At 43.1% G+C, this 26,290-nt stretch overlaps 3 protein-coding genes across 5 annotated transcripts; 1 reads left to right on the top strand and 2 right to left on the bottom strand.

The window, feature by feature from the left end:
- Positions 1–507: 507 nt before the first annotated feature.
- Positions 508–4,313, bottom strand: rnaseh1 (ribonuclease H1). Of its 3 annotated transcripts, none has more exons than XM_079572418.1 (8): positions 3,849–4,313; positions 3,424–3,560; positions 3,117–3,287; positions 2,119–2,222; positions 1,944–1,998; positions 1,771–1,855; positions 1,007–1,131; positions 508–642 (listed from the first exon to the last, which is right to left on the bottom strand). In XM_079572418.1, the coding sequence occupies exons 1-8, from the start codon at positions 3,974–3,976 to the stop codon at positions 569–571; spliced, it is 879 nt and encodes a 292-aa protein (XP_079428544.1). In that variant the 5' UTR covers positions 3,977–4,313; the 3' UTR covers positions 508–568. The 3 variants fall into 3 exon arrangements, with proteins under 3 accessions (XP_079428544.1, XP_079428543.1, XP_079428542.1); XM_079572417.1 differs by having other exon boundaries at positions 2,123–2,222; positions 3,433–3,560; XM_079572416.1 differs by having other exon boundaries at positions 2,123–2,222; positions 3,849–4,310.
- Positions 4,314–5,281: 968 nt separating this feature from the next.
- rps7 (ribosomal protein S7) lies at positions 5,282–14,887 on the top strand. The gene is made up of 7 exons (XM_079572396.1): positions 5,282–5,328; positions 6,079–6,164; positions 8,071–8,142; positions 10,013–10,156; positions 12,236–12,300; positions 14,265–14,415; positions 14,777–14,887. The coding sequence occupies exons 2-7, from the start codon at positions 6,090–6,092 to the stop codon at positions 14,852–14,854; spliced, it is 585 nt and encodes a 194-aa protein (XP_079428522.1). The 5' UTR covers positions 5,282–5,328; positions 6,079–6,089; the 3' UTR covers positions 14,855–14,887.
- A 4,139-nt stretch (positions 14,888–19,026) lies between these two features.
- Positions 19,027–23,016, bottom strand: LOC306974693 (uncharacterized protein; the record flags this gene model as incomplete). The annotated part of the gene is made up of 3 exons (XM_079572066.1): positions 19,027–19,873; positions 20,348–20,480; positions 22,830–23,016. The coding sequence occupies 3 exons, from the start codon at positions 23,014–23,016 to the stop codon at positions 19,027–19,029; spliced, it is 1,167 nt and encodes a 388-aa protein (XP_079428192.1).
- Positions 23,017–26,290: the final 3,274 nt, after the last annotated feature.

Raw genomic sequence — 26,290 nt, 5'->3', positions numbered from 1 at the left:
GCACTTTATTTTTTTTGTTTTGCAAAAAATGCTGCGACATAAAAAATTTTTTTTTTGTGTGTGTTTTTGGACAATGGACTGTAGTAACTTTGCAACAGAGAGTTGGCAATGAAAGGGTTAAAAATGTTATATTTTTTATATGCATATAGAGGAGTCAAACCTTCTTTCTAAAGTTTCAAGCATATTTTTGTGCCCACGGGCCCAGAGTTTTTAAAGGTGATGAAGGTTTATAATTTTATTGGAGTAATATTTGACCAGAAGTATCTGTACTTAAACCGACTCTGCATATTGTGTGTATTTTCTATGATACTATTCTGAATAATATGATAAATAAATGTCAGACTCGACCCTGACCTTTCCAACATAGTTCCTGAAATAAAAGAGTTGTTGGTGTTGTGATAAACGCAGTCTTCTCCTGCAGCGCCCTCTAGTGGCCGACAGCAGGAATCACAGACGACCGCAGGGGATTTTTAAACTTTATTATCAAAATACAAATAAAATCAGAAAATAAAAGTTCTTCAGACAAACATAAACAGCGGCTCCTCCTCAGTCCTCGCTCGGCGCCGCTTTAGCCGCTCCCTCTCGAGACAAGCGGTCCGCCTCCTCGTTCCCGTGGTAACCGGCGTGTCCCGGGATGTGCATCTGAAACGGCCGCGGGTTTAAAGGTCAGTGGTTCTGTGGGTCTGTGGGTCAGTGGTTCTGTGGGGTCTGAGGGTCAGTGGTTGGTTCTGTGGGTCTGAGGGTCTGTGGGTCTGTGGGTCAGTGGGTCAGTGGGTCAGTGGGTCAGTGGGTCTGTGGTTCTGTGGTTCTGTGGTTCAGTGGTTCTGTGGTTCTGTGGTTCTGTGGTTCTGTGGGTCTGTGGGTCTGTGGGTCTGTGGGTCTGTGGGTCTGTGGTTGGTTCTGTGGTTCTGTGGTTGGTTCTGTGGTTCAGTGGTTGGTTCTGTGGGTCTGTGGATCTGTGGTTCTGTGATTCAGTGGTTCTGTGGTTCGGTTCTACGGTTCTTACCCACGTGACCTGCAGCTCGGCGTTCAGCGCGTCCAGTTTGATGAAGTCGTCTTTGTTGATGATGTTTCCTCCAGATTTGAGTCTCCAGCCGTTCAGCTTCCAGGTCTTCACCCAACTGGTCACACCTGAGGAGGAGCCCGGCTTTATTATCAGACACATGGGAGACATCGCCCTCTAGTGGAGTCTGATGGATATGTGCATGTTCCTCCAGTCTGTAGCCGCTGCTGTCTCCCACAGAGGAAATGACCATATTTGGATTACAGCCTTTCGTGCTACACGGGGATACTGTCAGTGTCACTGTCAGTATTCGTGAATGAATAAGTGCGGGAACGACCAGGGAGCGACAGACATGTTTTAAACACTTTTTCAAAATTTCCCCACAATGTTCAGAACTTTTTCAAAATTGTCCAAAATTTTCAAAACTTGTTAATAATTTTTCCAAATTTTCCCAAACTTTCCCAACGTTTTCAAAATGTTAAACATTTTCCAACATTTCCAAACTGTTCCAATATTTTCCAAACGTTTTATTTTTCAAAATGTTCCCAGAATTTCCAAACTTTTTTTTATTTTCCAAACGTTCCAAATATATATATATTTTTTTAATGTTCCCAAAATTTCCAAACTTAATTTTTTTTCTAAATCTGTTCCAAACCGTCTCCCACAACCTGTAATCCCATTACTGGATGACCTCTGTCACAGCCTTTCGTGCTACACGTGGATACCAAACCTGTCTTTTAGTATTTGTGAATAAACGAGGCTCGTACCGTTGATGGTGAACTTGCTGTCCGTGTACAGCACCAGTTTGTGGATGTTGTTCTCCTTGGCCAGCTCCAGAGCTCTGCAGGCGGCCTGAGCACAGAGAGTCACGGGTTCAACTCCACACTTCAGCTGCATAAACACCAGCCAGATCAGGGGAAAGTCGTTAATGAGGCCTGACCTGGATCTCCGCTCTCTGATTGGTCTGTCGTCCATCCAGCCGATCCGCCACGTTCCTGAAGGAGAAGAATCCATCACGAACACCTCACAAAGAAAACTCAGAACAACGTCATCGTTTAATCCTGCACGCCGGAGCGTTTTCACCGTCACCATAGTTACCACAGTAAGGTTCATACTGACAGCGGGTGACGTGGGCCCCAGTAAACGCCGATCCCGGCCCGAGCCGAACTCTTCCCGTTGGATGAGCAGCATCCGTCTGTGTACACCACCACGCTGTCCCCTGCAGGCCACAGGGGGAAACGCAGGGAGAGTTACCACCAGAGAGTCGCCCGGACCTTAGCCCCAGGAACTTAGCCCCCGGACCTTAGCCCCCGGACCTTAGCCCCCGGACCTTAGCCCCCGGACCTTAACCCCCGGACCTTAACCCCGGACCTTAACCCCGGACCTTAGCCCCGGACCTTAGCCCAGGACCTTAGCCCAGGACCTTAGCCCAGGACCTTAGCCCAGGACCTTAGCCCAGGACCTTAGCCCAGGACCTTAGCCCAGGACCTTAGCCCCGGACCTTAGCCCCCGGACCTGAGCCCCAGGACCTTAGCCCCCGGACCTTAACCCCCGGACCTTAACCCCCGGACCTTAGCCCAGGACCTTAGCCCAGGACCTTAGCCCAGGACCTTAGCCCAGGACCTTAGCCCAGGACCTTAGCCCAGGAACTTAGCCCCAGGAACTTAGCCCCCGGACCTTAGCCCCCGGACCTTAGCCCCCGGACCTTAGCCCCAGGACCTTAGCCCCAGGACCTTAGCCCCAGGACCTTAGCCCCCGGACCTTAACCCCCGGACCTTAGCCCCCGGACCTTAACCCCCGGACCTTAGCCCCCGGACCTAAGCCCCCGGACCTAAGCCCCAGGACCTTAGCCCCCGGACCTTAACCCCCGGACCTTAGCCCCCGGACCTTAACCCCCGGACCTTAGCCCCCGGACCTCAGCCCCCGGACCTAAGCCCCAGGACCTTAAACCCCGGACCTTAGCCCCCGGACCTTAAACCCCGGACCTGAGCCCCCGGACCTGAGCCCAGGACCTTAGCCCCCGGGCCTTAGCCCCCGGGCCTTAGCCCCCGGACCTGAGCCCCCGGACCTGAGCCCAGGACCTTAGCCCTGGACCTCAGCCCCCAGACCTTACCCATGTAGGTGAAGGCGTCCGCGCTCTGGGCCTCCTGCTTCAGGCGTTTGGAGGGCGTTTCCTCAGGCTCCTCCTCCTTCACGTGGCGCCGCTTCGGCCCCAGGGGGATGTACTCCAGCGGCTCCGGGCCTCGTTTGGGGAGAAGCGTTGGGGACGGCTCCGAGCTCTGGGCTGAGAAGAATAAATCCAGGCTGAAAAATCATCCCAAAGACGTGGAATACGAGTTTCCCCGACCTCAAAAAACACTCACTGACTTACATATGTTGACGTGTTCAAAATAAAAACTATATCTAAAGAAAATAAAAACCCAGTTCACCCGTTTTCACTGTAGGGGGCGCTGCACAGGCGTTCTCTCCTCTGAAAAAGGCCCAGGCGTCTTTCTCTGCACCGAACTTCTTATAAACAGCAGCGGGAAACTTATCCACCTGCGCTTTGCATTCGTCCCTGAACAAAACAAAACAAAACATCAGCATTAGAGAGAGAAAACAAATTAGAACCAACCCCTCCTTAATGAACAACTCTTAAGTTTTCTATTTTACTCCAGCTAAGTAACACATTTGTTATTTCTCCATCCCAAAACCACAATTTAGTGCGTGGTTAGCATTCAGACAACAACAAATGCTTAAATGGAGGTTATTGTGAAGGAGGTTTGGAATGGCAACAGGCAAAGCTCGTTAAATACAATTTCAATCACCACAAATGTGCGGATAACAAACTGGAAGGTGTTTTTACCACGTTTTGTAGACTCCGGGCTTGAACCCTTTCCTCACCGCGTAGTAACACTTTCCCTTCGCCATGACGTCAGCGCCGCTCCAGACCGTCTTCCGAACTGCTCTGAAAAACCCGCCCAGTCTGAACATAACCGGGGTTAAAACGACAGCGGCAAACCCGAGCTCCGAAACATTGCGGCCACGACGTTCAGACGAAAGATACGTCTGATTCGGCTTGATTGGTAAACGTATTTAAATGATGATTCTGAATGAAAAAGGTGAATTGTAACGGAAAAGGTGCTAGCGGATGCAAGTCACTGAAGTAATCTCACCTTTTCGAATCAAAAACAAGATTGTTACGCGACTTGACAAACGTTCATTACATCTTTGACAAACACTGTGATCAAACCGCGCTCAAACTGATGATATAAAGCGGGAAAATGTTGAAGAAAAGACCAAAAGAAGTCAGAGCAACCCTGTCAACAGCAGCGCAGTTCTGTCAACCTTGGCAAATCTCGCGATGACTCTAAACGTTGCATTCGCGAGACACAGAATTTTATTTATTCAGCAAAAAAATCATACATTTACCTAAAATTTTACATCGGACATAAGCTGATTATGAATGTATAGCATTATTATTATTATTACGTTTGTGCCATCGTTGTATTTATAAGTATATTTACTTTGTCAAAAAACAAACAAAAGGCCATGTTTTCCATCATTTTGCTGGATTGGCTTTAACCCCCCTGAACCGAGCACGTTTTCTCCGGTTCAGCTTTACTCAAATCTAAAGCTTCTTGAAAAAATGGATGGAAACAAGGATGAAAACGCAATAAAAGAGCGACAAAAACGTGACAAAAATGCAAAAAGAAATACACAAAAGAGAAACAGAAAGGTAACAAAAATGCGATGAAAAAGTGATGAAAAAATGACAAAAAAGTGGCAAAACTTTTAAGAAAAAATGACAAAAAAGTGACAAAAATGTAATAAAAAGGTGACCAAAATTTTAGGAAAAAATGACCAAAAAAATTACAAAAATGTGACAAAAATGTGATGAAAAAGTGATGAAAAAGTGACAAAAATGTGATAAAAAAGTGATGAAAAAATGACCAAAAAAAGTGACAAAAAATCTATGAAAATATGACAAAAAAATGGCAAAAAAGGTACAAAATTTTGATAAAAAGGTGATGAAAAAGTGACTAAAAGTGACATATATGTGACAAAAATGCAAAAAAAACCCAAAAAAAACCCAACATACACACCCTAAGAGTCACCAAAAGAAAGGTGACAAAATGGTAGGAAAAAATCTTTTTGTTTAGATGAGTTTTGTAGGTCTTATAAGTGGGTAAGAGGTTAATAATTATCAACTTTTCCTGTGTCATATGAACGCACCTTTCTGTATGTGCCGTTTCCGAATCTCGCGAGACCTCTCCTGCCTCTCCGCTATGATTAACGCAACTCTCGCGATGATCCGGTCTCTTCCTTGGCCGTCGTAGACTGAGGTTAGTCGTGACATTTCGCCCAGCGCTCGCATTTCTGCTCAAAAAGTCACTTTAAAACCTTTATATCCCGCCATTTCTGCATCGGAACCCGAGATAAGGCTTTGATACGTTAGATTGAGCGGATAAATGACACCGATGGCTTTTAAAAGTGGTTGAATTTCGCCGTAGTAGCAGCGCGGCGGTGTGTGGAGTGTTAGCCGTTAACCGCTCGTATAACAGGCCGGACATGTGTTAGCACCGGGGCTAGCGCTGACTTTTACCGCAATACTCGCCCTCTGTGTGTGTTTAACACCCGCAAAGAGGATATCAGGCTTGGAAAAATGTAGAGAAATGTTTACAAACCCAGGAAAACGGAGTGCGATGTGTTAGCCTTGAGTTAGCAGCCCGTGGAAAGTCATGCTAACTTCTGTTTTCAGGGTGTTTTGTGCCTAATGCGGGTTTCTTCCAGTTTTGGTTGTTAAAATGTGATCTGTTATGCTTTTTTACTTTGGGAAATGTGCTTTATTTGCTTGTGCAGTAAAGGGAGACTTGCAGAAGTAGGTTAACGTGGTTGTCAGTGCTTAGCTTCTCTGTTAAAGTTATTTTGAAACTGATCTGTAAGTATTATTATAGATTTACTGTTAAATTTGTGTCTCAAGGTTTAGGGAATGCACTCAGAACTTATGCCACTTAAAGCACAACCATCTCTTGGTTCATCTTGACCCATGTGTTTCCTGTTTTTACTCATATTTTTGTATCTTTTCTCTCCAGAGACAAAGGCCATGTTCAGTACAAGCGCCAAAATAGTGAAGCCTAATGGCGAAAAGCCGGACGAGTTCGAGTCTGGGATTTCCCAGGTGAGTTTGCACCGAAACACATTTAAACTGAACTAAAGTGTGCGAACTATGGAGTCATTACAGTGTTTCTCACAACTGTGGTGCTCAGGGTTTCCACAGTCTAGAACAGGGGTGTCCAAAGTGCGGACCTCAGACCAATTTATGGTGGCCCTCGGCCTCTTGCTGTATCAGTACACATCACCAGAGATGGACCTTTTTTATTTGAAATGTAATAATTCTATACAATTCAAACCTAACAACTAACATTGTATTGTGAGACAGAGCTGGCATGAAGGTTTGAAGCTTAAATAGACGTATGGGGCACAATTTAAACCTCTGCTAGTCGAAGGTTTTGCGGCACTAACTACTGATCTACGGCCCTTCACCCCGTGTATGCTTCAATATGTGGCCCCCCATGAAAAAAGTTTGGACACCCCTGGTCTAGAATGATGTTGACTAGTCTGTTAAAGCCTTTAGTTTGTGCATCTATTTATATATTATGTCAATTTCTGACTTCTCTGACCTGTTTTAGTTCATGAAAGTGTTTAAGAATGACATATTTGAGTTATCGGTTAAATGTATGAGTTATTCCCAGTAAAACTAGCATGATCTTTAGTTCAGGTCACATTTTGCCGTCTCCATCTCTGGTTTTGTCTGGACGTGGGTGTTGCCGACAGTTCCGGCCCCCGAGTGGCGTTTGGGCGCGTAGCTCTCGAGCGCAGACGTACAGGTCCCCTTCCACGACGTCCCACACTGAGCTGCCCCGGCTCCGGCTGGAGGGCGGCGCCTGCATATTCCTACATCTCCCAGAGTCCTTTGGGCCGTGACTGGGCAGAACGACCATGCGGGAAACAAACCTTATAACACATGTCTTTGTTGTGATTGTGAGGAAGAGGCTCAAACTTTGATCATAGTCACTGAACTAAAGTAATGTTTGGTCCAGATTAATGTGATGGAGCTTCTTTATATCGAACTAAAGCCACACGTTTCAGCATTTGACCAGCGTGTTTTAAATTGTTTGGGTCGAACGCTGCTTAAGATGAAAAGTCACTAACAAAATCAGAAGTTCAATTTGTGACTCACATGGCCGGATAATTAGGCCGATGTTAGCCCGTTAGCGTTAGCATTCATAACGTAACCTCCCACCTGAACCGAGCACATTTTCTCCCAAATCTCAAAGCTTCTTGGGGAAAGCCTCAAAAACTGTACAAAACTTAACTAAAACTGGCAAGTGTTCAGGTGTCCGTCCTGAGCCGCTGCGACTGAGGGTCATGACCTTAACCTGGCTGCCTCTGCCTCCTCTAATCCTCTGAAATGAAGCAGCACCTCCTGGGTTTGTCCCTGTTTCAGAGCGTGGTGTCCTGCACTGGTCAGCTCGTCCTCCTGCAGCTCCACAAGTCTTTCCCCATTTCCTCGTTTGTCCCTTCCTTGTACCTGTAGCTCCTCTTGTGGCTCCTCCTCCTGTGCTGCAGGTGTGGGGGCTCTCGGTGCCTCTTCAGTGTCTCTAATGGGTTTAGCTGATGAGCTAGCTTTTGTTTACCTTTAAAAACCTGCTTCTACAGGACCATTGTGGACTCTGAAAGTAAATAAATCCATCAAAAGTATCCAGAAAAGCAATATGGAACAGAAACCACAAATGCAGCTGGACTAGGAGAGTGTTTTTGTTAACAAAGACACCACAAAATACAACAAAACATGAAACTAAAATGTGACAAAGCACAGAAAAGGTATCAAATACGACGAAAGACAGTCGGGGGTTCAGAGGTTTCGGTGCAAAACATTTAAATCTGGTTACTGTTTTTTTGATTGGGTTAATTTCACCAAAATCTGCTGCTTGAATCAAACATAGATTAAATTGTCAGGTTTATCTGTTCCCGCTGTTAAAGATGAATGACTGTTTTCACTGATCCGGACTGTTGTGTTCCAGGCTCTGCTCGAGCTGGAGATGAACTCCGACCTCAAGGCTCAGCTGAGGGAGCTGAACATCACCGCAGCGAAGGTTTGTCCTCGTCCTCCCGCTCTTACTCAAACCTCCTGGACGTGGGTGTTGCCGACAGTTCCGGCCCCCGAGTGGCGTTTGGGCGCGTAGCTCTCGAGCGCAGACGTACAGGTCCCCTTCCACGACGTCCCACACTGAGCTGCCCCGGCCCCGGCTGGAGGGCGGCGCCTGCATATTCCTACATCTCCCAGAGTCCTTTGGGCCGTGACTGGGCAGAACGACCATGCGGGAAACAAACCTTATAACTCTGACTGTAGTTTTTCTGTTGATGTTTAACTCTGAAAACTCCTGAAACTTTGATCTTATTGTTAGTGCCGTTAAACGATATCGGTTTGGTGTCAGGGAAAAAACTGCAGACACAAAAAAACATATTTAGATCCAAGTTGTTTATTTTTACATTTTCTTTCCCACACTTTTGCTTTTATTGCCACAATTTCTCCCAGTTTTCCCCCATTCCTTTCCCTAAATATTCCCCCATTTTCCCCACATCTCTTGACATTGGGGATGAACCCGATATTGTACATTTCAGATCTTCCAAACTTTATTCAGGTCTCTGGTTTAAGACGACAAATATGGGTATAGGAGAAAATGATATTTGGTTTTCGTTCCCTTCTCCGATACCTTTACTCAAAGCTCACAATGTGGGTTCATCTATTTTCTTCCACTTGTCCGTTTCCGGGTCGTGGTCACATTGCACCTGCCCTGATGGCGCCTCCTGCAGGTGGTGGGTCCACAGGACGGCCTCGTGGCTCTGGCCGGGCCGGGCTTTGATAAGGGGCTTCTGACTTGTTTGCCCTGGGAGACCCTACAGGGGCACATTCAGGCCCAAACCCTCCACCACGTAAAGGCGGCTCCAGGAGGGGGATATAGATACAGACGCATCTCGTCATAGAAGGGGGCGTGGCTTCACCGAGGGGGAAAATAGAATCTTTAGAGAAGCACAATTTTTCCACTCTTTTTAGCCATTTTCTGGTGGAATATGAACTTATTTATCACACAAATAAAGTCAAGTGTAAATCAGGTCCATATGGATATTTTGTCGCAACAGATTGTTCAGTAGAAGTGAAAAAACGGCAGTTGTAGCAAGCGCTAGCTAACCGTTAGCATTAGCCCGATGCTAACATGTAGCATCAGGTTAGCATTCTCCGTTATTCATGTATTCATGGGCTGTTGAACCACTTTGCTCCTCCCCATGTCTTTGTATCTTTATTTAGTAGAAACTATATTCATAATTCAGCATTTGTTACAGTAGTTTTTGAATAATTTGAGAAAGTTTACATTTTTTTTCAAAATTGTTTTCCCCCTTAACTGTTTTCAAACATGACCATATATGGGCGATTCCAGAGATGCCGTCTGTGTCTATAGGGTTCATCTCCAATATTGAGAAATATGTGGAAAAATTAGCATAATTTTGGAAACTGACAAAAAATAAGGAAAAATTGTGTGTGGAGAAAAAATGGGGCAAAAAAATCTGAAAGAGGGAAATATAAATAATGAGAAACTGGCATAAAATGGGGATTATATTTTCTTTTTAAATAAGGGGAACATATGTAAAATAGAAAATTGGGCAAATATTAAGCAAAAGGGAAACAATCAAGTCCCTGTTACTGCTGTCCCTGGACCAATAGCGTCAAAACTGTGTCTTAAATTTTTGCACATGAGTAGCTCTTTTGCTAATGTTCATGAGTAGATCTTTTACTTTTAAGTTTACTTTTTTAGGTTCCATTTTCCAGCCCTCGCCTGAATAATCCAGTCATAGCTTTGATCTGTCCTACATTCTGGACACACTTGGCTCTAAACCTCACAGTAGAAGCAGACCACAGACTGTGACCCTGTGAGCTGTGAACGATCCTTGTGTCTGTGTTTCCAGGAGATCGAGGTGAGCGGCGCCCGTAAGGCCATCATCATCTTCGTGCCGGTGCCTCAGCTCAAGTCCTTCCAGAAGATCCAGGTGCGTTTGGTGAGGGAGCTGGAGAAGAAGTTCAGCGGGAAGCACGTGGTGTTCATCGCTCAGGTGAGTGGGACGGTTACGAGATCCATGGCCCTGAACAAACGTGATGGTGGTTCCTCTGGACGTGGGTGTTGCCGACAGTTCCGGCCCCCGAGTGGCGTTTGGGCGCGTAGCTCTGGAGCGCAGACGTACAGGTCCCCTTCCACGACGTCCCACACTGAGCTGCCCCGGCCCCGGCTGGAGGGCGGCGCCTGCATATTCCTACATCTCCCAGAGTCCTTTGGGCCGTGACTGGGCAGAACGACCATGCGGGAAACAAACCAAATAACACATGTCTTTGTTGTGTTTGTGATTGTGAGGAAGAGGCTCAAACTTTGATTTAAAACTACACATAAGCTCGTAACTCTTAATACTTAACCTTAAAGTTTCCCACAACTGACTTTGAATTCCTTTGCCTGAACTCTTCTGATATGCAGAAGGGATTGTGAGAGCTAGAAATGAGTGTGGGCCAAAACTAAATCCCAGCACTGCAAAAAATCAATATCAAGCATTGGCTTAAATGACTGGAATTGAGGAAATGTTTCTTGTTTTGAGCGGTTTTCACTCATTTAGACACTTTTCCTGATCGGACCGAGTTTGCTTTGCTTGTTTGAGGACATTTCAGACCAGTTCTAGGGTAAATCTCGCTTGAAATAAGAAAGTAAAATTGCCAATGAGATAAGACCAATTTTCTTTCCCCATTGGCAAAGAAAATGACCTGAAATGAGGACGAAATGTATCGAAACGAGTCAAACATCTCAGAACAAGTGAAATAATCCAGGACAAATGCCCAACAACTTCTTAACTAGTCAAAACAACTAAAATGTGGATTATTGTGCTCAAATTGAGAGGTTTATACTGATCTAGTTAATGACTTTTTGCAGTGAGCTTTAATATACATTTCTTATTGTGACTTTTTACTGCGTGAGTTTCTCAAATCCAGCTGCGGGTTTGGTCTTTGAACATTAAAACTCTGATTACACAGAAACAAGAGGAGCTTCAGACACTGCAGAGGGTTTGGATGAGTCTAATGTAAACTCTATACCTGGTTTATTACAGGCAAGGTTTTCCACACGAATGTCTGATTAACCCCCACCTGAACTGAGCACTTTCTCCAGTTTGGCTTTACCCAAATCTAAAAGCTTCTTGAAAGAAGTGTTGAAATGGCAACAAAATCAAGGCTAACAAAGCAGCAACAAAACCGGACAACGCGGCGAGGAAACAGATCCGTTTAGATCAGTTTCGAAGGTTTTTTAAATGAGGCGTTTCTCTGGCCTGTAGGCTGTGAATACGGCTGCAAATAACGATTATTTTGGTAATCGATTAATCTACACATTATTTTTACGATTAATCGCTTGGCTGTGAAAGATGCAAATTGTATTTTTTCCATTTTTTTATCACATAAAGCTAAAGTGGCGCCGCTTCAGGACATGTTGATGGAGTAAACTTAAAGTAAACGTTTGTACGAGGCTCTTTGTCTCGTCCAATCAGAAGCAGAATTAGCACAAAGACAGATATTTATGAAATTTACAATGTACAAAACACTGCAGACCCAAACTTTAAAAACAAAGTAGGTTTTCATCCAAAATACATAACTGTCATGTCATTTTAGTCTGTGTTTACTAGAAAACGATTAATCCATTACTGAAATAGTTGACAAAGATTTTAGTAATCGATTAATCGATTAGTTGTTTCACCCATAGCTGTGAAGCTTTTAGATTTGGGTAAAACCGACCTGGAGAAAGTGTGCCCGGTTAAAGGAGCAGGCCATACTGAGATGTTACCTGAGCTTAGACGAGTTGATGTGTATCTGTCAGTCATGTGAAGGTTAGCGTTTAGCCTCAGCAAAGGTAAAGCTCCAAACTGGGGTGAGTTAAACAGTTACAGGAGTGTTTAAGCTCCAAGTCTAGTCACACATGAAACGTGTGGATAAAAAGGAACTATATTGTGAGGCGTATGAACACCTGGAGCTGTGATGTTCCTGCGCGGACGTGGAACTTACTGCGAGAGAAGCTAAAGTCGTTCTAATGAAGCTCGATACAGATGTTTTATTTGTCCTTTTGACTTAAACTTGAATAACAGTTTTTATTCCTTTGGTTCCAGAGGAGAATCCTTCCCAAACCCACGCGGAAAAGTCGCACGAAGAACAAGCAGAAGCGCCCCCGGAGGTAGGTCACATGACTCCAGCTCTGGTTTCCTCTGGACGTGGGTGTTGCCGACAGTTCCGGCCCCCGAGTGGCGTTTGGGCGCGTAGCTCTCGAGCGCAGACGTACAGGTCCCCTTCCACGACGTCCCACACTGAGCTGCCCCGGCCCCGGCTGGAGGCGGCGCCTGCATATTCCTACATCTCCCAGAGTCCTTTGGGCCATGACTGGGCAGAACGACCATGCGGGAAACAAACCTACTGTAAACACGACATGGCTCTGGTTTAGTTCGTTTGCCGTGATCCACATACCGACTGACACGATGAATATAAGTGGGGTCTATCGGGGGGAGAAGTTCAGGGACTGACTTTGGTTTCAGCTCAAATATAAGACAAGTTTAAACGGGAGAAAATGTGCTCGGTGCAGGTGGAGGTCGAGAGGTTAAAACAAAATGGTCTTATAGAATATTGTTTCATTGTTCTATAGATACAGACGCATCTCGTCATAGAAGGGGGCGTGGCTTCACCGAGGGGGAAAATAGAATCTTTAGAGAAACAATTTTCCACTTGTTTTTGCCATTTTCTGGTGGAAAATGAACTTATTTATCACACAAATAAAGTCAAGTGTAAATCGGGCCCATGTGGATATTTTCCCCCAGCAGATTGTTCAGTAGAAGTGAAAAAACAGCAGTTGTAGCTAGAGCAAGCTAACCGTTAGCATTAGCCCGATGCTAACATGTAGCATCAAGTTAGCATTCTGTTATTTATATATTTATATATTTATGGGCTGTTGAATCACTTTGCTCCTCCCCATGTCTCTGTATCTTTATTTAGTAGAAACTATATTCATAATTAAGCATTCGTTACAGTAGTTTTTGAATAATTAGAGAAAATTTTCATTTTTTCAAAATTGTTTTCCCCCTTAACTGTTTTAAAAAATGACCATATATGGGCGATTCCAGAGATGCCGTCTGTATCTATTTGTCAAACTTTATTTTCATACCTATAAAACTTTTAACACCACCAGCCCCATTTCAAAGAAGGAAAATAGCAAATAAACATTTTGTAGAGGCTGTAGAAGATCCTGAATGTTCGGAGCCTGAGACCCAGTTTGTTCTGTATCTAAATGAGGATTAACGAGGCTCATGGTTAAATCTGATGCATTTACACCAAAGGAAATGTACAAGTGAAGCAGTGGTTTCGCTGGGATCATATCCTCCTATCATTGTCCTTCATGAATGAATCACGCATTGGAAGCATTTCGTGTATGTCAGGGGAAAATGTAAGATCGCTGGATAAATGGAGTTAAACTAAACATCTGAGTCCTGGAACACGCTGCTCCTCAATATCAGGGCTCAGATCACACGAATACAAATGTAAAGTGGAGCTGATGTTAACGTTCATGTTAAAGAAACGGCAGGTGAACGGGACAATAGGCCTTGATGTGACCTCTGAGATCAAGTATGCAGTAGGTCATGACTTTATATCGCAAAATTAAAGGAATTGTGCCAATATTGAGCATTAACCTCTTAACCAAGTGCGTTTTCCCTTTGTCCAAATCTAAAAGGATGTTTTTTCTTCATTATTTTTAATCCGTTTTGTCAGAATTCGTGGCTTTATGTTTGGGGTTGTCACTTTTTTAGCTTTGTTGTAATGAAAATGCTGCATAAAAGAAACACATGTTTTTTGCTTCTTTTTTTTATCACTGTTGCCTTTTCATGGTTTTTAGGAACAACAAAAATTACTTTAGTCTAAACTTTTTGGGTAAAGCTAAACTGGAGAAAATGCAGGGGCTAAAAGGTTAAAATAAAACTGGCATTAAACACATTTTTGGGGGGAAATGACGGCATTGCTCTCCTGTAGTTGCATAAGTTTGAGAGAGAAGACCTTGAACAATACTTTCTAATCTGAATACATGTCAGGGTTTTTCTAGTACCAAGTTTATCCCATGTTTCCTGAAGTCCTTAAGTGTGTGTGGTCTGTTTCCAGTCGTACCCTGACCTCCGTGCACGACGCCATCCTGGAGGACCTGGTGTTCCCCAGTGAGATCGTGGGGAAGAGGATCCGAGTGAAGCTGGACAGCAGTCGCCTCATCAAAGTGCACCTGGACAAGGCTCAGCAGAACAACGTGGAACACAAAGTAACTGCTTTACGTGTGTGTGTGTGTGTGTGATGAAACCTCCTGGACGTGGGTGTTGCCGACAGTTCCGGCCCCCGAGTGGCGTTTGGGCGCGTAGCTCTCGGGCGCAGACGTACAGGTCCCCTTCCACGACGTCCCACACTGAGCTGCCCCGGCCCCGGCTGGAGGCGGCGCCTGCATATTCCTACATCTCCCAGAGTCCTTTGGGCCGTGACTGGGCAGAACGACCATGCGGGAAACAAACTCATGACTGAATGTTCTGAGCATGTGCAGCTCGGACACGGTTTACCTTGTGTTTCACCTTGTGTTTCACCTTGTGTTTCACCTTGTGTTTCACCTCGTGTTTGACCTTGTGTTTCAGGTGGAGACGTTCTCCGGCGTCTACAAGAAGCTCACGGGGAAGGACGTGGTGTTCGAGTTCCCCGAGTTCCAGCTGTAAATGAAAAGGCCGAATAAATTTGTTTACTGTTAATCTGTCGTCCGCTCTTCATTCACTTTGTCCAAACGGTTTTTAGTTTTGACAATCCGTGTTTTCTGAGGGACCGACGGGAGCTTCGTCTCTAATGTGAGCTTTTTAGTTCCTCAAACACTTTCTGAACTTTACTGTGAGACGTCTGAGGTTTCATGCTTCCAAACAGAACATTTATGTGATTATTTAACCTCTTAACTCCCGCCTGAACCGAGAGGATCTTTTTCCTCACGTCATCAGATTTTTTTCCATCATTTCTTTGTTGGGCGTTCAAATCATTTTCATCTCATTTTTTTGGGGTCAATTTTCCGTCACATTTTTGTCATTTTTTCGTCTAATTTTTTGTATATTTTGGTTAAATTTTGGTCATTTTTTGGTGACATTTTTGCCATTTTTTCATAAATTTTTCGTCACTTTTTTGTCACATTTCCATCATTGTTTTCGTCTCAGTTTTGTTGCCATTTTCACACCTTTTTTCCAGAAGCTTTTGAATTGGGGTAAAGCTGGAGAAAATGTGCTCGGTTCAGGTGGGAGTTAAGGGGTTAAACTTGGCTTTTGAGAAGCTTCAGTCTCACCTGAACCGAGCACATTTTCTCCAGTTTGGCTTTACCCAAATCTAAAAGCTTAAAAATAAGCGCCAAAATAGAAATGAAAACGAGATGTAAACAAAGTTACAAAAAGGCCATAGAACTTACAAGTGGCAAAAACTGGTAAAAAAATAAAGCAAAAAACAATTGGCAAAGCAGAAAAAATTGTCAAAAAAGCAGAAAAAACGAGAAAAAAAGCGGAAACAATTGCCAAAAAGCAACTAAAACCCAACAAAAAGCTGGAAAAATGCAACAAAAATGTGACCGTGATAACTCTCCAGTCAAGCTTTCAAATTTGGGGAAAGCTGAACATGACAGCGGGAGTTAAGAGGTTAAAGGAACAGGAACCGTGTCTCCTCTGAGATGTTCTTACCTGAGCTTAGACGAGTTGATTTGTGTCCGTGGAAGAGCTCGGTCGCTTCTAACTTCACCCCTTTGGAGCCATAGGAATACATTAGGAGAGGCCTAATGCTAACAGTCATATAGTCCCTTTAACCTCTTAACTCCCACCTGAACCGAGCACATTTTCTCCAGTTTGGCTTTACCCCAATCCAAAAGCTTCTGGCAAAGAGTAACAAAACTGATGATGGAAATGTGACAAAAGAGTGAGAAAACATTGATGAAAAAGTGGCAAAAATGGCCAAAAAATGTGACAAAAAAATGACAAAAATTTACCAAAAATGTGATAAAAAATTTACGAAAATGTAACAAAAATTTGAGAAAAACGTGACAAAAAAATGACAAAAAATGTGATAAAAAATTGACGAAAAAATGACAAAGCTACAAAAAAAATATGAAAAAATGACAAAAATGTGACGAAAAAAGACACAAAAAAAAGACAAAAAATCTACAAAAATGAGTTGAATACCCAACAAAACTGATGGAAAAAAAATCAGATGACGTGAGGAAAAAGATCCTCTCGGTTCAGGCGGGAGTTAAGAGGTTAAATAACTGGTTGCCTCCGTTAAATACTGACTGATGTTGACTTGACAGGCTGTGAAAACAAACTTCCTGCCAGGACAATTAAATCTAACACCTAAACACTAATCAGTCCCAAAATACTATTATATTTTCCCAAATCAAAGTCCCCACATTTCAGCCTAAGCGTGAGACAAACTGGGAAAAACGAGCTCTTCAGTTCATGAACGCACCACGAGGTTCTGTTTAAGTTTGAACCAGGCCTGTGGCAGATGCAACGAGACTGAGAGAGTTCATACAGTTTGATGGTCTGCACCAGAAGCTAAAGGTCTTCAGGGTCATGGTTGGATTGACAGAATAGAACTGGCAGTACCTTAAAACCACGATCTAAATTTCTTATGCATCCGGCGAACATCAGCTGCTACAAGTCGACTTTCCAACTCTTCATGACGTTTCTGCTTCACTGAAATAAACCTGATCATTTACAGCAGGTTTTATTCACATGAACTCCTCTCTCGTCTCCAGAAGAGCTTTTACCGTCACCTTTTTAAACAGACTTTATTAGGATTTCCAGAGTGACCTTTTGTGACCCAAGAATCGTGATCTTTTCTGTCCTCAGATCTGAGTAAACTGGACGGGAAGAACAAAAACATTGGAATACTTTGTGAGAAGGACCAGGCACCACTAAAACATTTCAATACTTTAACCTCTTAACTCCCGCCTGAACGAGAGGATCTTTTTCCTCAAGTCATCAGATCTTTTTCCCATCATTTTTTTGTTGGGTGTTCAACTCATGTTTGTAGCTTTTATGTCATTTTTTTTTTGTCATTTTTCGTCACATTTTTGTCATTTTTTCTGTCATTTTTTTGTCACATTTTTGTAATTTTTTCGTCAAATATTTATCACATTTTGTCACATTTTTGTCATTTTTTTGTCATTTTTCGTCACATTTTTTTCATTTTTTTTTTCCGTCAATTTTTTATCAAAGTTTTGTCATTTTTCTGTCACATTTTTGTCATTTTTTTGTCAAATATTTATCACATTTTGTCTCATTTTTTCTTCAATTTTTTGGTCAAATTTTTGTAATTTTTTCGTCAAATATTTATCACATTTCGTCACATTTTTGTCATTTTTTGGTCAAATTTTTGTCATTTTTTCGTCAATTTTTTATCAAAGTTTTGTCATTTTTTTGGTCAAATATTTATCACATTTTGTCACATTTTTTCTTCAATTTTTTGTCAGTTTCTTGTGCCATTTTTGCCACTTTTTTATCAATTTTTCATCACTTTTTTGTCAATGTTTTCTCACTTTTTTGTCACATTTCCATCATTGTTTTCGTCTGTTTTGTTGCTATTTTCTCACCTTTTTTCCAGAAGCTTTTGGATTGGGGTAAAGCCAAACTGGAGAAAACGTGCTCGGTTCAGGCGGGAGTTAAGGGGTTAAGATAAGAAGTGCCTAAGTCTAAAACCAGAAAGCACTTCTTAGTTTGCAAAAAATAATGAGAACCAGAGCAGAATATCCAAAAGTTAACGATCAAGCTCCTCCCCCTCCTCCTGATTGGACCTGACAGGCTGGTTCACAGGAAGAGCTCGTCTCATTGGTCAAAGTGGGAGGAGTTACAAAACTAATCAGTCTAGTCTTAATCAAAATGCAAAACCAGGAAGTCGATTTCACACATTTTATAACATTTGTAAAACTTTTAGACTTTCAGATCATCACTACAAAAGAGAAGTAAAAACACTTTCTTATTTTTACCTCCATTTTAACCAATTTTCCCAAAAATGTTATTTTTTCCCCCCATTGCTTGTGTTTCTTCCCCAATTTCTTTCCCCAATTTTGCCCCAAACATTCCCACTTCTTCCCAAATTAACCCGTTAACTCCCACCTGAACCGAGCACATTTTCTCCCGTTTGGCTTTACCCCAATCCAAAAGCTTCTGGAAAAAAGCTGAGAAAATAGCAACAAAACTGAGACGAAAACAATGATGGAAATGTGACAAAAAAGTGATGAAAACATTGATGAAAAAGTGGCAAAAATGTCACAAGAAATTGACAAAAAATTGTGAAAAAATGACAAATGTGACAAAAAAATTACAAAAATGTGACAAAAATTTGACAAAAAAATTACAAAAAATGACAAAAATGTGACAAAAAAATTACAAAAAATTGACAAAAAAAATGACAAATGAGAAAAAAATGTGATAAATTTCTAAAATTTGACAAAAATGTGACAAAAAAATGACAAAAATTGGACAAAAAAATGACAAAAATTTGACCAAAAAAATGACAAAAAAGTGACAAAAAAGAGTTGAATACCCAATAAAAAATCTGATGACGTGAGGAAAAAGATCCTCTCGGTTCAGGCGGGAGTTAAGAGGTTAAAAACATGTACACCCCCTTCCACTTTTCACTTTTTTCCCCTTTTAAATTTCAATGACCAAAAGCACCAAGAGTTAAATATGAAGATCTTTTATTTCTTTTCGGTTCCTGCTTTGATACTTCAGTTCTTTCGGTTCCTGCTTTGATACTTCAGTTCTTTGGGTTCCTGGCATTGTTAAACCAGCTCCGTGTGAGTCGGATCCTTCAGTGGCTTTGGTTTTATCTGGTCACATGAGTCCGTGTGTCTCTGCGCGGTGAATCAGAGCGGACACTGCTCTGACCCCGCGGCCGCCGAACACCCGTAAGGCCCCCCCCCGCGGTGCTTCCCCATGTGCGCCCGCAGGTTCCGCTTCCCCGCGAAGCTCTTCTCGCACACGGGGCAGACGTGCGGCTTCTCGCTGGAGTGCGTCTTCATGTGCGCCGTCAGGTGGCTGTTCTGGCCGAAGCGCCGGGCGCACACGGGGCAGCTGAACGGCCGCTCGCCCGTGTGCGTCCGCAGGTGCGCCGTCAGGTGGCTGCTCTGCGAGTACGACTTGCTGCAGACGGAGCAGCTGAAGGGCCGCTCCCCCGTGTGGAAGCGCATGTGCGCCGTCAGGTGGCTGTTCTGGGCGAAGGTCTTGTCGCACATGGAGCAGCCGTAGAGCCCCTCCCCCGTGTGCGTCTTCATGTGCGTGTACAGGTGGGAGTTCTGGGCGAAGGTCTTGTTGCAGACGGAGCAGCAGTACGGACTCTCCCCCGTGTGGATCCGGATGTGCTTCTGTAAGTCCCGTTTGCTCCGGTAGCACTTCTGACAAAAGGGGCACTCCTGCCTCCCGCCCTCGGACGCCGGCGCCGGGCCGGAGGAGCCGCTCTCGGCCGCCGGGCGCTCTGCCGCTGTGCCGTAGGTTTCTCCTTCAGCCTCCGTCTCCATCTGAGAGGAGGAGCATCTGAACTGCTCCCAGTCGTCCTCGTCGTCATCGTCCGAGTCAGACGAGCGCTCGGTCTGGCCTTCAGGCTCTGAGCTGACGTCCTCCCCCTGCGACTCCTCTCGGTGCTCAGATTGTCTCTGCTGAAGCAGTGAGGACTGTTCGCTCTTCACACAGACGGCGCTCGACTCCGGGACGGACCTGGAACATGAGGAGAACAAGGATTTAACCTCTTAACTCCCGCCTGAACCGAGCACATTGTCTCCAGTTTGGCTTTACCCCAATCCAAAAGCTTCTGGAAAGAGGTGTGAAAAAGCAACAAAACTGAGACGAAAACAATGACGGAAATGTGACAAAAAAGTGACGAAAAATTGATGAAAAAGTGGCAAAAATGTCGCAAGAAATGGACAAAAAATGGACAAAAAAAATGACAAAAAAATGACAAAAATGTGATAAAAAACAAAACAAAAAAGTGACGAAAAATTGATGAAAAAAAGGACATAAATGTGACAAAAAAAATTACAAAAATATGACCAAAATGTGATTAAAATGAACAAAAAAAAAAAAAAGTAAAATATGTGATGACGTGAGGAAAAAGATCCTCTCGGTTCAGGCGGGAGTTCAGAGGTTAAAGGTGTAAAGTGAGTGTGACGTGTGTGAAGGGGCGGAGCCTACACTGGCAGCGGCTCCTCCTCCTGTTTGACGCTCTGCTCCTCTGGCTCCTCTTCCTCCTCTTTAATCTGTGGCGTCTCTGGGGTTTCCTGGTTCAGATCAGGGCCAGGACTCAGCGACGGCGACGACTGGACACCTGCAGGAGACGACAGGAAAGAGATTCTATGACAGTCTGTGTTTTACTTAATTGACTCTGTGCATAACCTTAAATCATAACAACGCCGCCCAAGAAGTGACTTCCTGTTTCGATCCAGCACGCCAAAATAAAAGCATCTTATTCATTAGTTCAGTTCCATTTTGTTATTAATTTGCTTATCCTTTTGTCCAAATGTTATATTCACAATGTAAATATTCTAAGCAGAAACCCAACTTTACACATGTTTTTAGTGATACTCTCATATATTAAGATTTTGGAAGGTTCTGAAAACAAAAAGGCTCTAAAAACTGTCAGTATTTGCTCAAAATACAATATATTTGTAACTGAATAATTGTATTGTACAATTCTGTTACCCCCTGGCATACTCTGTACTCTGTATATTCATATACTTTTCCAATAAAATGTATTTTATTTTATTGATCTTTAATTACCCAGGATAGTCCCACTGAGATTAAGAATCTCTTTTTCAGGGGAGTCCTGGCCCCAGAGGAGAATCTATTGTACATGTTTTTAGTGGTAGGGGAAACCGGAGTACCCGGAGGAAACCTGCGCAGACACGGGGAGAACATGCAAACTCCACACAGAAAGGCCCCGTCCTCGTGGGAATCGAACCCGGGACCTTCTTGCTGTGAGGCGTGAGCGCTAACCGCTGCACCACCGTGCCGCCGCCCCCCCCCCCCCCCCCCCAAAAAAGTTGTCTTTCTGTCTAATTATTAACAGACAAAACGCTTAAAATGTGTGATTTAATTATATTCCTGTGATGTCGTAAGAACCTGCTGAACTGATGAATGAGACGAGCTGTGCTTTTATTTTGGCGCGCTGGATCGAAACAGGAAGTCACTTCTTGGGCTGTGTTGTTATGCTTTGAAATGATGCACAGAGTCAATTATAGCCTCGTTCTGTTGCTAATTTAAAATCTTTCAATCTTGTTTTGACACAGTTTGATTAAGGCTGAAACTAATCGATTAATAATTCATCGTTTTCTCGTAAACACAGACTCAAGCTGAGCAAAAATGACATAAAACTGTTGTGTTTTTGATGGAAACTTACTTTGTTTTTATAATGAGTGTCCGTTAGTGTTTTGTACATTGTAATAATCGCCGTCTGGTCGGCTTCAGTCACTTTGAACATTACTAAAGACTGACCTGACAAACCATCTCTGACAAAAGCCTCTAAAAGGTCAAAGCAAAAGAAGTTAGATGTTCTCAAAGTGCTGGAGAGGACGGTCAGGAAAAGGCCATTCAAAAGTGTGGAGGGACTGAGGCATCAAGAGCTATTATTAGATATTTTACTTTTTTTCCATCTTGTTTTATCCACAAGCAAAAGTTAAAAAAAAACAAAAAAAAAACAGCAGAGCATTATGTGATCGTGATTAGCGCAGAAGCTTTAGATAAACTTTAACTTTAACCCTCAAACAGAAACAAACCAAAGCTACAACCGACAGGGAGCGTCTTAACCTCTTAACTCCCGCCTGAACCGAGAGGATCTTTTCCCTCACGTCATCACATTTTTTTTCATCACTTTTTTTGTTGGGTATTCAGCTCATTTTTGTAATTTTTAGTCAAATTTTTTTTAATTTTTTTTTATCATATTTTTGTAATTTTGTATCACATTTTGTCACATTTTTGTCAATTTTTCATATTTTTTTTTATCACATTTTTGTAATTTTTTGTCAAATTTTTGTACTTTTTTTAATCAATTTTTTATCACATTTTTGCAATTTTTTGGTAGCATTTTGTCACATTTGTCATTTTTTGGTCAAATATTTATCACACTTTTGTCATTTGTCAATTTTTTGTCATTTTTTTGTCAAATTTTTGTAATTTTTTGGTAGCATTTTGTCACATTTGTCATTTTTCGTCATTTTTTTAATCACATTTTTGTCATTTTTTCGTCCATTTTTTGTCAATTTCTTGTGACATTTTTGCCACTTTTTCATCAATTTTTCGTCACTTTTTTGTCACATTTCCGTCCTTGTTTTCGTCTCAGTTTTGTTGCCATTTTCACCCCTTTTTTCCAGAAGCTTTTGGATTGGGGTAAAGCCGGAGAAAATGAGCTCGGTTCAGGTGGGAGTTAAGAGGTTAAACACTTTCTAAAGAGTCAAATAATAACGAAATAGAGTCAGGCTAACGGATTAGCATGACTCTAATCGGGCAGGGATGCAGATCGCGCACTGACACGGAGCGCAGGCCGAAGCTAGCCGCCGCCATCTTGGATTAGCCCGGTTTGTTTTTCCCTGTTACAGTGGAATTATCTGGTGTTATTTAAACGTTTCCTGCTGTGGCCTCGGTCCTGAACACACGGCACTTAAACCCCGGGGACCCTCACCCGCTGCGGGCTGCAGGAGCGCGAAGAGCCGCTGGTTCCTCTGGTTCCTCTGGTTCTTCTCCTCTTTATACAGGCTCAGCTCCTGCTCGTACTCCGTTATTGTCCTCTCAAACAGCACAAAGATCTCCTCCGCCGCCGCCGAGAGCCGCTCCGTGACCAGAGCCCTGAGAGTCTGACCCCTGGACATGTTTACCACACTGTTTTTAGCTTTAGCTCGGAGCTAACAGCTGCTGCGGGTTTGTCAGGGGACAGGAGCGGCTCTGCGCATGCGCGAGGCCATGACATCAGGAATAATAATAATAATAATAATCAGAGGAGGTAAAGGAGCCAAAATATTTACTCAAGTGAGAGTAACGGTACTCAAGGAAAAAGTAAAAAAGTACTTTGTTACTTAACCTCTTCACTCCCACCTGAACCGAACACATTTACTCCAGTCTAGCTTTACCCAAATCTGATAAAATAGCAACGAAAACAAGAATGAAAAAAGAGCGACAAAAACACGACCTAAGAGTGAAGAAAAAGCAAAGAAAAAAAGAGATAAAAAGAGACAGACGGGTCGTGCTCACTTGCTGTACTTGTCGTGCAGGGGCGGGACTGGGACTGAAACCCAGCCCTGGACTCTGGTCAGTCTGGCCCAAATAAGCGTAAATGTGACACTTCCACAAATACATGTTAACCTCTGACCCCCCGCTTTAACCGAGAGCATTTTCTCCAGTTCGGCTTTACCCAAATCTAAAGGCTTCTTGACTGGAGAGCGACACTGTAGCGCCTCATTTGAAAGATAAAATCTAGAAAAGTGACGGTAACTTTTTGTCACGTTGTCGCTGCATTTTTGTCATGTTTTTGCTGCTTTTTCATTACTTTTTTGTGGCTTTTTGGCGTGTTTTCGTCACTTTTTCGTTGTGTTTTCGTCTCTTGTTTTTCTTTTTTTTACATGTTTTTTCATCGCTCTTTTCATTGCTTTGTCGTAACGTTTTCGTCACATTTTGTTGTGTTTTTGTCACTTTTTTCTTGCTTTTTTGTTGCTTTTCCAGCACATTTTTGTTTTTGGATGCTTTTCTTTTCAGCTTTTAGATTTGGGTAAAGCTCGTTTGCGCCCGGGGGTGAGGGTGAGGTAAAGTGAGAGGCCAGACCAGTGGCCCTTCTGTGCTCTTCCAGAATACAGGACATATGGCCAGTTTTGTTGCTCAATCATTTGGATGTTTTTTCATCTTTGTTGCTCAGTGACTTTTCAGTCAGAGACAGGATTTTCCTTTGCACTTTTGTTTATGTTGATGCTCTTTAATCAAATACACCAAATATAAATATTCAAAATATATTTATTTTGTTTTAAATGGAGGGAAAAAAATCGGATCGAATCGTAAATCCAGTTTTTTACATCTCGCGCTCCTTGTTCTTTATAGAATTATTCTGTTTTCTCTGAAGTTTTTTGAGATTTTCACAATGTTTTGTTTCACACAATTCGTTGAAAATAAATCAGATTTTTCGCTGTGACAAAGTACGAGGTCGCTTTGTTCCCTTAGTTTATTCTGTCACGTTTAGTTATGTTCAGGTGTTCATTGTTTCCACATTTGTCCTTTACTAAACAGTGAAGCTAAACTATCCCGGGTTTGTTTTGTTTGTTTGACATTTTCATTTAAGCATCACACACTCGATTTAGTTTAAAATCTTTATTTTGTGTAAAATGTTTAGTTTGTGCAACACATCAAACGGGTCATACTTACCACCTGGTCACAAAGAGGAGGTGTGGCCTCGTTTGGCAGCCATTTTAAAATCTCGGGGCGTCCCATTGACCAGTCCATGTGCAGGGGGGGGGATTTGTTTTGAGTTTTGTGTTTCTTTAACATTTGTTTGCTTTTGTTCAGTGTTTTGCAGGGCCGGGCTGGGACTGAAACACAGCCCTGGACTCTGACCAGCGTATCTGTGACACTTCCACAAATACATGTTTTAACCTCTGACCCCCTGCCTTAACATTAACGAGTGCATTTTCCCCAGTTCGGCTTTTTATTATTATTTTTCTGATCGGCATCATCAGCAAAAAGAGCGGGAAAGGCGGTCGTAGAAACAGAAGCAAAATCATTCATATAAATAATAATGGTCCCAAAATTGACCCTTGTGGTGCACCATACTCCACGGAATTCCTTTTAGATTCATGTTTTTTTATACTGGGCTTTACCCAAATCTAAAAGCTTCTCGACTGGAGAGCAACAATGTAAAGCCTCATTTGAAAGCTAAGACCTACAAAAGTGATGGAAACTTTTCTTCACGTCGCCACATTTTTGTCATATTTTTGTTGTTTTTTTCTATCATTTTTTGTTGTGTTTTTCTCACGTTCTTGTTGACTTTTCATCCTCTTTTTCTCGCTATTTTGCAGCTTTTCTTTTTAGCTGTTAACTGTCCCAGAAGGCAGTGCGTCATGTGTTCGTCTCCGGGGGGTGGGGGCGTTCCTAGGAGGACTCAGGCAAACCTATCCCTAAAATGGCCGCCATCAGAGTTTTTACAGATTACTCAGAAATACGTGAATGTGCCAAGGCAACACTTCAGCCATGTTTTTAATGAGGGAATGACATACCGTAAATGCTCTAATATAGGCCGGGGCCTTTATTTACTCAAGGGCATCTTGGACCAGGCCTTTATTGGAACCAGGCCACAATTAGAGACAGGCCTTTATTTCTATTAGAGCAAAACGGACGACCAGGAAAACGAAGAAAAACGAGATTTGTTTCCATTTGCACCTAAAATATTAGGTTTATTAATGAACATTTCAAACCCTCTCCCAGCGGCTGGAACATTGACGCCTTTTATTTTGTCGGGACAACAGGAAGTGTTTCGTTGCTGTTAGCAGAGCTTTGACATCAGTGTCACTGCAGGTTTCTGTTTCGTTTTTACCGGACCGGATTATTTGTTGTTATCTCGTGTAAAAGGCGAGTTTAGACGGAGCGTTTGTGTTTGTGATCGATCATGAGACTGACCCGAGAGAAGACGAGACGCTCGCGCTGATGGGAGGAGTTATTTTGAGGCGTGGGACTGACCTGCACACGGAGCAGCTGGACGTGCTTTGAAGACGCGATGGAGACTTTATTAAAACCCTGGAGGGTCACACAACATTTGCCCTGTTTCCAAATATGGTCACAGGAGGTTTGAAAAGTGGCTAAATCTGTGTCAAAGTTACGCTGGGATCAGCTCCTCCGCAGCGTCTCCCTCGGCCCGGGTTCAGTTTGTTACTTCCTGCACGTGAGTTTTCATTTACACCAGTGTGAGACAAACTCCTAACATGGGGAATATTTCTACTGCTATAGTTTCTAATAAAAGCCCCGGCCTGTTTTAGAGACCGGCTTTAATTTGCCTCCGCCAGCCGCAAACCCGGCCCCTGTCGGAGACCCGGCCCCTAATGGAATACAGGGCAGTATTAGAGAATTTACGGTAATAACATGATGGAAAGCTTGAAAAAGTCCATTTTA

Source organism: Gobius niger, assembly GCF_951799975.1.
Source record: "Gobius niger genome assembly, chromosome: 15".
NCBI classification, from domain to species: Eukaryota; Metazoa; Chordata; class Actinopteri; order Gobiiformes; family Gobiidae; genus Gobius; species Gobius niger.
Note: the sequence above shows the minus strand (reverse complement) of the source record. Positions and strands in the feature narration are given on the sequence as shown.

Bases quoted from the DNA above. Each gene is read 5' to 3' on its own strand.
- rnaseh1 (XM_079572416.1), bottom strand. From the start codon at position 3,976: ATGTTCAGACTGGGCGGGTTTTTCAGAGCAGTTCGGAAGACGGTCTGG. The intron at 3,288-3,423 runs GTTTTTATTTTC...TATTCTTCTCAG, and splicing joins AGTGAAAACGGGTGAACTGG to CCCAGAGCTCGGAGCCGTCC. The intron at 1,999-2,122 runs GTCAGTATGAAC...CTTCTCCTTCAG, and splicing joins TGGGGCCCACGTCACCCGCT to GAACGTGGCGGATCGGCTGG.
- rps7 (XM_079572396.1), top strand. From the start codon at position 6,090: ATGTTCAGTACAAGCGCCAAAATAGTGAAGCCTAATGGCGAAAAGCCG. The intron at 6,165-8,070 runs GTGAGTTTGCAC...GTTGTGTTCCAG, and splicing joins TCGAGTCTGGGATTTCCCAG to GCTCTGCTCGAGCTGGAGAT. The intron at 14,416-14,776 runs GTAACTGCTTTA...CTTGTGTTTCAG, and splicing joins AGAACAACGTGGAACACAAA to GTGGAGACGTTCTCCGGCGT.